The 8,561-nt window shown below is 42.4% G+C and overlaps 1 protein-coding gene across 1 annotated transcript; it reads right to left on the bottom strand.

The window, feature by feature from the left end:
- Positions 1 to 2,171: 2,171 nt before the first annotated feature.
- On the bottom strand, positions 2,172 to 5,882 carry glula (glutamate-ammonia ligase (glutamine synthase) a). The gene is made up of 7 exons (XM_085389152.1): positions 5,730 to 5,882; positions 4,926 to 5,113; positions 4,684 to 4,845; positions 3,875 to 4,021; positions 3,619 to 3,746; positions 3,310 to 3,509; positions 2,172 to 3,202 (listed from the first exon to the last, which is right to left on the bottom strand). The coding sequence occupies exons 2-7, from the start codon at positions 5,089 to 5,091 to the stop codon at positions 2,890 to 2,892; spliced, it is 1,116 nt and encodes a 371-aa protein (XP_085245278.1). The 5' UTR covers positions 5,092 to 5,113; positions 5,730 to 5,882; the 3' UTR covers positions 2,172 to 2,889.
- Positions 5,883 to 8,561: the final 2,679 nt, after the last annotated feature.

Genomic DNA, 8,561 nt, shown 5'->3' with positions numbered 1-8,561 from the left:
AGTCAGGGAATGTTTGTTTGCTTCTGTCAACAAGTCCCTCAGCTTTGGAACAAGCTGCCTGAGGAGATAAGGTTTGCTGAATCAGTGATTGCCTTTTAAGTCTGAGATCCCATTTTTTATAGGCAAGCTTTTATATAGCGAAGCTTTTGTCATAATTTTATTGACTGTCTTGCTTGTGGGTTATTTTATATTGATATGCAGTGTTTTTCATTTTTGCACCCTTCTTTGTGTTTTACTGGATGTTTGTTCATGTCTGCCTTCTTTTGCTTGTCTATTAAAACTGTAAACTGAATGCTCTTTGTTTTGGTGTTTTGGTTCTCCTTTTGCTTAAATGGCAAGAATAAATTCATGACTCCCCCCCCCCCCTCCCCCCCCCACACACAGACACACACACTTTTAGCTGTAGTGCACAACAGTCTCTAAATAAACTCACAATAAAAGATACAGTTCAATGCCCAATTAGCAACTTAGTGATTGGAAGGTTTTATCTTCTAAAGTTTTAAAGCACAGTTTATACTTGTTTTTCCCTTCAAACTTTACATCCTGCACATGTTTTCCTTATTGGTTTTCTGTTACGAACTCAGTGAACTCAGAAAAGTCTTCTACAAAACAAAGTTTAAAAGGGTGGAGAGGTTTCGTGTTTTCCCAGAAAAGACAAAAACAAAGTACATGTCTTGGCTTCAAGCCATTCACCGTCTTCTGAAATATGAGTAAACCTGCTTTCGGCATTATGATTGGCTAACCTGCGCCATGCAAAGCCAATCAGGGATCTGACTAGCATTGTGTTGTAAGGGCAGCTGGGATGTAGGGGAAAGGTCTCAAAGCCCTACCTCTCCCTACCCCCAAGAAAGGAGAGGACAGCAGAAGTAAATGTTCTGTCACGTCAAATGACCATGTTGTGTGCTTTTTTAGGAAATTGGGTCACTCTTTTGTCTCATTATATTAGCGCATTTATTTTCCATCCTGTTATTTTCTCTGTATAGTGCAGATTCCCAACTCTTTCCTGACATCATGTTGGATTTGAACACAGCTGAATTTATACGTGTTCTCTACAGATCGCAACGCTTAAGGGTAAACAATATATGTAAACACCAGAAATATGCTGAATTTACTACTTTGCATCAACTGGCAGCACCTAGAAATTTGCAACTAGTGGAAATTTACCCCAAACCTGCCATCCTCTAAACTCAAAGGAAAGACTTGTTTTTCTAGTTTGTTTCTTAAGTTAATAACAGTGTGCAGACAAAGTACATCCAAGCCACAACAATCTGCGGTGCTGTCTGACTGTTAAATGACACAGCACTTCTGGGAAGACTGGCCTCTGGCTGTTTCACTGAAGGAGTTTAATAGCTGTCTCATGAGTGCACCAGTTTTCAGTTACTTCTCATTCTATCCTAAAAACGAGCCCAAACAAAGCTGCTGTTGAGCTCCTGCCAAGGCATCAGCCAGACTGAAACATTACTAGTGTTTCCTCTTGGTGTATTTCCTTTTAACACTCACAGTAACAACACAGCAGTGCCAGCTGTTTTAACAGCTTGCACAAATGTGTGAAGAGCAGCCCGAGCTCCTCCTGCAGCTAGAAACCTTTGGATCAATCATGATTTTCACACTGTCATGATAGCTTTATGAATGCTCCAGTCTAAACTAAGTTTATCAATGAAAACTTGATGCTTTGCTGTCCATAGCTGGACAACTTTGATTATTCAATATTTTGGCAAGCACACTATTCTTAAAAGTTAGATGAGAAGATAGAAGCTGCCACTGGGTCTGCAATGCAAACTTAAGCTGTATAAACAATGTTTGCATCTGCATATAGAACCTGTAGGCAAAAAGCAATATATTTTTTGGCACTTGAGTCCTCCGGTCTCCATTTATACTCCTAACACTTTGGAACTTGGCAAGCTCATAGCTTTTTATACAATTTTCTGGGTTAATAGTTGGGCTGTAAACAACGACTGGCACCCATATTATTTGGATCATTACACCTTGGTCTTGATATGTACCTGTTAAACCGGAAGTCCTAAAATGTTAGTTCCCCCCCAACCCTTAAAGTCTAAGGTAGGCAATAACAGATGAGGTTAACCAGCTATAGTACACCACTACCTGTCTGAGCTTCTACAAGGAAGCAAGTCGGTTGAAAGTGTGGGAAGTCAAAGAGTCACACAGCAGTGTTGTGATAAAAATAAAAGTTTTAAATGTTTCAATAAAAATCACCATGTTCAGTAAATGTAATGTTTTACCAAATCAGGCGCATTATAATATCGCAGTTAACAAAAGGATAAAACTCCTTGAGGAAATCTACAAATGGCATTATGGACAGATCCACCACATTTGCACAACTTACATCTGGGTACAGACCTCTACAAAGTGTACGATACAAAGATGACCCAGTGTGTCAAAACTCTGAAGACAAATGTTGCCATTTAAAAGTAGACACTTGATAAAATGACAGAATTAGTAACAATGAAGACTGGATAGTTGAAAGGCAGTTCAACATATTAACAGTACACTAACTAGTCAGATTTATTCAATTACAAATGCTGTCCAGTCTTAGCAGCGCTACTCTGCAGTGTCCATGTGCTTTAGTTCGTTTTAGTCACTGACAAAACAGGGAATGATATGACATGGGTTACAAAACAGTGTTACAAAAGCTAATCCCTGCTAAAGATGAGGGGAAAGGCATACCCTGCCATGACCAGCTCACAACTACCAAGGATCTAACACCTTGTCATGTTTTCAGTTGACCAGTCAACTTTAAGCCATTAAAAATGTGGGTTAAAAATCATCTCAGAGGGAGAAAGGGAGGAAAAAAAATACAGTACTAGTTTAAAAGAAATTAGGGGGGGGGGGGGGGGGGGGGGGGAGAAACAGTCGGAGTCAGTTGTGGATTTAGTAATCCGCGGGTTCATCTCCTTCCTCGTTCAGCAGACAGGTGCGGATCAGGGCCTCGGTCACACTGTACGGGTCACAGTTGGCTGATGGGCGACGGTCTTCGAAGTAGCCCTTCTTCTCCTGACCAACATTACGAGGAATGCGAATGCTGGCACCACGGTTGGCCACACCTGCAGAGAATTCGTGGATGTTTGATGTTTCGTGGCGGCCAGTGAGACGGCGGGCGTTGTCGAGCCCCCCTTTGGGGTCGTAGGCACGAATGTGGTAGCTGTGCCTCTTTGCGAGCCTCTCAATGGAATCCTCAATAGCTCTGAAAGCAGGAATGACAAGTGTCACATCAGAAATGCAAAAATAACTTTTTAAAGAAATAAATTAAACTAGACGTGAACTTAAGTCCATGAAGCTTTTGCCACGCACTTCAATCCACCGTCTTCCCTCATCTCTTTCGTGCTGAAGTTCGTATGGCAGCCAGCACCGTTCCAGTTTCCAGGGATTGGCTTGGGATCAAATGAGGTGACAACGCCAAAATCCTCACAGACACGGTGCAGGATGAAGCGCGCTACCCACAAATGATCGCCCATGTCAATGCCTTCGCAAGGTCCGACCTGGAACTCCCACTGCACATGGAGAGACAGCTCAGCATTACAAGTGATACTTTTAACAGTCTCTTAAGAACCAGAAAAACCAGGTTTCAAATCCAAATTCATGTTTGGCTTCTTTAATTACCTGAGCAGGCATCACTTCAGCATTTGTGCCACAAATCTGGACTCCAGCGTACAAACAAGCTCTGTAATGGGCCTCGACTATGTCCCTGCCATAAGCTTTGTCAGCTCCAACACCACAGTAGTATGGCCCTGCAAACATTGAAAGTGTTACATCATCCAGGCAAGGATCCATGTATCCGTGCACATTAATTCATTGAGGGGGGGGGGAGAAAAAAAAAAAAAAAAAAAAAAAAAAAAAAAAAAAAAAAGTTTCTCACCCTGTGGTCCGGGGAAACCATTAGATGGCCAGCCAAATGGATGCCCGTCCGTTCCAAGGATGGTGTACTCCTGTTCCATGCCAAACCAAGGATGCTGATCCGCCACCATATCCATCACTTTCTTACAGGTGAGCCGAAGGTTGGTTTCTGCAGAGACCAACATGGCAAATTACACAATGTTCTAAAACACTTTGGCCACCGACAGTGCATATTTTTAGGGTCTCTGATCTGTAATTGTGAGCTTCTCTCATCTCAAATAAAATGAGTGTAAATCTACAGAACAATTCTTCAGTTATGTTTTAATTCCACATTTATTCCCATTCATTTGCCATAATCACCAATGCTGTATCTCTGGTATGTACACACCTCAAATTTTGGCTCATGAGACGTAATGAGTGGGTGGCATATTTCAACCATGACTGCAATAATCATTAAATTGATTAGAACTAGCTTCATACCAAGAACCATTGGGTCAAAGCATATCTAAGTTTATGTCATGTCACAACTTTATCAAAATAGTTGCTTAGCAACGCTGACAAACAGTTTGCTGGGCTCCTTTCCCCTCTTCCTCGGAGTTCTCCTTTAAAGGTATGCCCCGCCCACTTTACACCTTTAGACCAATAAAATCACCGGCCGTCTGGCGTTAGCTTATCAGTTTTAATATTCAGCTATCAGATTTTCAAATAATTTTATAGCCATTATCTCGTTGAAGTGGTCACATTTATGATGATCTTACACGCACATCACCATCCATCACCCAATTTTTTTTAAAATGAAAAAACAAACAAAAACAGAGGAGCGCCGTTTACCTGTAGGTTTACGGTTGTACTTCAGGACTTCACACAGCACCAGCTTGTTGGGGTCTTTGCGGAATGGATCGCGGAACATGGCTGCGGGGATCAGATACATGTCGCTGTTGGAGCCTTCGGACTGGTAGGTACTGGATCCGTCAAAGTTCCATTCAGGAAGATCTACAAGAGGAGCAGAGCAGTGTGATAGCCTGCAGAACATCTCTGGCTTTCTGCGACTGCGTCAGGAAGATGCTGCTTACCTTCGATGCTTTTGGGCTCAGAATCAAGCGTCCTGGTTTTGCATCGGAGCCCCTCTCCGGTTCCGTCGATCCAGATGTACATGGCCTGGACTTTGTCCCCCTGAGGGAGCTCCATGTACTGCTGCTTGACAGCTTTACTCAAACTGGCGCTGGCGGACGTAGCCATCTTATTTGCTACTATAATACACCTGAGGATGAAGAGGGGGAGATGAGAGCAGGTACGAGACTGCGCTGCGCTCTGGATCACATGTTGCATAACCGGGTTCGGGGCGCAAAAAAACCCCCCACACACACAAAAGCAGCCCCATTGTTTTGTTTTTTCTTCCAGAAAAGGGGGGGTGAAAAAAACCCGACCTTTAAAAAAGGCACATTTCCAGCGTTTTCCTATTTTTTCCTGCTTTGGCCACAAAAGAAAAGGCGACTTTACACCATCCGTGTTTACTGATAAGATTACATTTAACGCCGCAGATGCCACCTCACTCCGTGGAAAACACAAGGAAACAAACGGCTTCCGCTAAACACACCTCATCCATCCACGCAGTAGCTGATCGCCGAAAACAGGTGAGGCAATGTTACATCATTTGCTTCCTGTTTCATACACATTACCTTCTGACCTACACCTAAATCAACACACCTAGGAAAAATAAACTGAAGCATCCATACAAAGCAATCAAAGAAAGGCAGAAGCTCGGGTTAAGAAAGAAGTTACTGCACAAAGTCTGGAACAATGGAAAGTCTCACACAAAGAGCTGCCTGACCGGGAGGTAAACTAATACAAAGGTAGGAAAAATAAAGACGAATTACCTCGAGAAACGAGAAAATTGAAATAAAAACTAAAGGACTGGCAGGTCCAATGTGTTGTTGAATGATGTCTCACTAGTGGCTCTCTCATTCTCCGGTACTGAGATCCCGAATCCAGGAGAATTTATAAGAGCGGGGTCTGGCCTTTGATTGGTCGGAGGGGGAGGGCTGAAAGAAGAGCCGCAACGCCCTCTACCCGGAGCTGAGCCGCGTGTTTCTATGCGTGAGTCTCCCCCTCGTGAGGGCATCCTCATCTTCGCGCTTAATCTGAAGCTGAAGCGAGACAAAAAGAAAGAAGGAGCCTGACATGGAGGCTGGCAAACTCTTTGAAAACACGCTGCAGTGCCGGGCAAAATGTGCAATTCAGCTCCGCTCACACCGCCAGGTGCGTCTCCGGTCCAAGACGCCACCGAGTGGTGGAAATCAGTGCCATGAACGAACTGGTTTTAGTGGGAGGTTATGTAATCCCGCAACCAGACATCTGATGGTGCAGTGAGGTTTTCAACTGGATTTTCAAGTTTCTTTATGATACACTCATGTGCAGATGTATATCATGCGCCTCTTTACCAGTTGTTTTTATTAGTTTAGTTTTCATTCTACAGTTGGATAAAACAGCCACAGCTGGCAAAGCATCAGATAGAAGCTGTATATTAAAAGACCCTCTGGGCAGATTATTTTAAAAGATCTTAATGCCACAGTTACTGCAAATACTCTCTGACCTCCTGGCAGCCATGTCCTGAGGCTGTAGTTGCATACATTTTCATAGTCATCACACCATTCAGTGGCCCCTCGTCTCCTTTGAAAAGGAGGTATTGTCCAGACGGAGACTGCTCCCAACAGGATAGAAATGTTTCATCACAAGATAAAGGTGATCTCTCAGAGCAACCTTGTATTGATTTGAAGTGACCTTTCCCTCCAAGGGGGACGATAAGGACTGAACCAATGCATGCACCCTAACTGCTTCCTGCAGCATAACAAAGCCACCTCACTGTAGGTGTTAACAGCCGGTGTTTCATTTTAATTTCTCACCCATCTGAATTTGCAGTGCCTTTGTCAGCAATATTATGCAGAAACTACCAAACAGGTAACCTGTTTACCTTTACATTCTTTTGAATTAGAAGATGAACGACTGGCCTTGGCGTGCCTTTCTAACTGAATGCATGTTTTGGCTCAGGAGGGGAGCTGCTAAAAACCAGCTGTTTGACGTGTAAATTCTACTTAAAAGCACTTTTCACAAAAGATTTTTGCACATTTGGTGATTTCTGCGGTGGTCTACATGATCAGTGGTGAGAAATCTAGTTAATTTTTGACATTTTAAGTCATTTTGATAGTGAAAATAATGGAAAAGTTGGGACATTTGCATCATGTCCAAATATCTAATAATATATCATATCAGTAAATGGTTATATCAGCAAATCATCACATTCAAAGAAGCTGAAGACCTTTCTTTATCAAAATACTTTATTTTCTCTTGGCCACTATTTAAACAGCGAATAATTTCATCTTTAATTATTTTTTTGAGGTGAATAATGTATCATTCAACACTCTAATAAGATGCCAATCCTGTGATAGCAAAAGAGTGGCCAACAATCAAAAAAATAACCATTCTCCCTTAAGGGGAAAAAACACACAAAGATCTAACCTTAGAACTAAATCCTTGAGAGACCCTTCTTTAAGCTCACTTTGAACTTTTATGTAAAGGTGGCGCTGCATGAAAAGGTCAGCTGTTGTGGTTAATGTGGGTGAGCACGAGGATACTGTGTACAGCCAAAGAGCACAACATTGTTATCAGGAAATTGATGTTTTGTCATCTGTTGTCCATCATTGTCCATCCCTTCTGCCTCTTGTGCTCAGACCAGACTTTGTCCTGGCAGATGATGAAAGTTCTTATGAGAACTTCTTGAGAACCTGGGGCTGAATGCCAACCTGCACCACCTGGGACTGTGGACTGAGAGGAGGAAATGCCCTGCAGCTATTTCTGACACCAGAAATCCTGCTAACCTCTTGGGAACGTTGTGTCCCTTATCCAAAGTGTTGAATTGACCACATTAACCACCAGACTTCTTTACCCTTTCCTACACCCTTCAGACTTTTGTTCTGGTTCAAAAGCGTCTAGCTCCTTAAACAAGAACAACAGTTTTCTTACATAACTACAATTTAAAATCTTCATCATAAGCAGATCCTCTTGTTCTGCTCCATTTAGTTGGTGTACACCACCACCTGCTGGAGCTTCAGAGGAGTGAAGATGATGAGTGAGACTGATGGAGGCTTCCTGAAGCCTCTGACCCTCCTGAGACCTGTAAGGTAAGTTCTCCTTACCTTTGCTCGACCAGAGGGTTGCTGGAAAACTTCGGTTTCCCTTTGGAGTCTCTAAAGTTTCTGAAGCATCTTTGTGATTTTTCTGAATACACCTGATGCACAAGTTGAAAATCATTAACATTAGACTGATGAGAATATTTTACACAATCCCGTCTGCAATGATAAACAAAGTCATAGCAGAAACACCTGTGAATACTGTGAGATGGACGCGAAAGCTCAGGAATATAATATTTTTGGTCAAGTTTACTGTGTCAAAGGAAAAAAGCTTCATTCTGTATTTTAAGTCTCAGTTATAATTTTGGTTAAAAGACTTCTGCAAAACATTGGCACAGTGTGTTTGAAATACAAAGTCACAGCGTGAGTCCTCAGTTCTGAATCGAATTTTTCTTAATAGTATCAGCTCATTTTGGAAACTAGGTCATAAGTACCCCAACAGTGCTGTAAAGCTTGCAGCCCATGTTCAGCAGATCTCAGCACCCAAACAGACAGAACACTTTGAGTTTTCACAGATTCATC

Source organism: Rhamphochromis longiceps, linkage group LG18 (genome assembly GCF_057381845.1).
Source record: "Rhamphochromis longiceps isolate RC_006_pf linkage group LG18, R_longiceps_female_GT1.1, whole genome shotgun sequence".
Taxonomy (NCBI): Eukaryota; Metazoa; Chordata; class Actinopteri; order Cichliformes; family Cichlidae; genus Rhamphochromis; species Rhamphochromis longiceps.
The sequence above is the reverse complement of the archived record's forward strand: the minus strand, read 5'-3'. Positions and strand labels throughout refer to the sequence as shown.

Excerpts from the sequence above, each read along its gene's own strand:
- glula (XM_085389152.1), bottom strand. The coding sequence starts at position 5,091 with ATGGCTACGTCCGCCAGCGCCAGTTTGAGTAAAGCTGTCAAGCAGCAG. Across the intron at positions 3,510-3,618 it reads CTGAAGTGATGCCTGCTCAG|TGGGAGTTCCAGGTCGGACC; the intron begins GTAATTAAAGAA and ends CTCCATGTGCAG. Across the intron at positions 3,203-3,309 it reads AGGGAAGACGGTGGATTGAA|AGCTATTGAGGATTCCATTG; the intron begins GTGCGTGGCAAA and ends TCCTGCTTTCAG.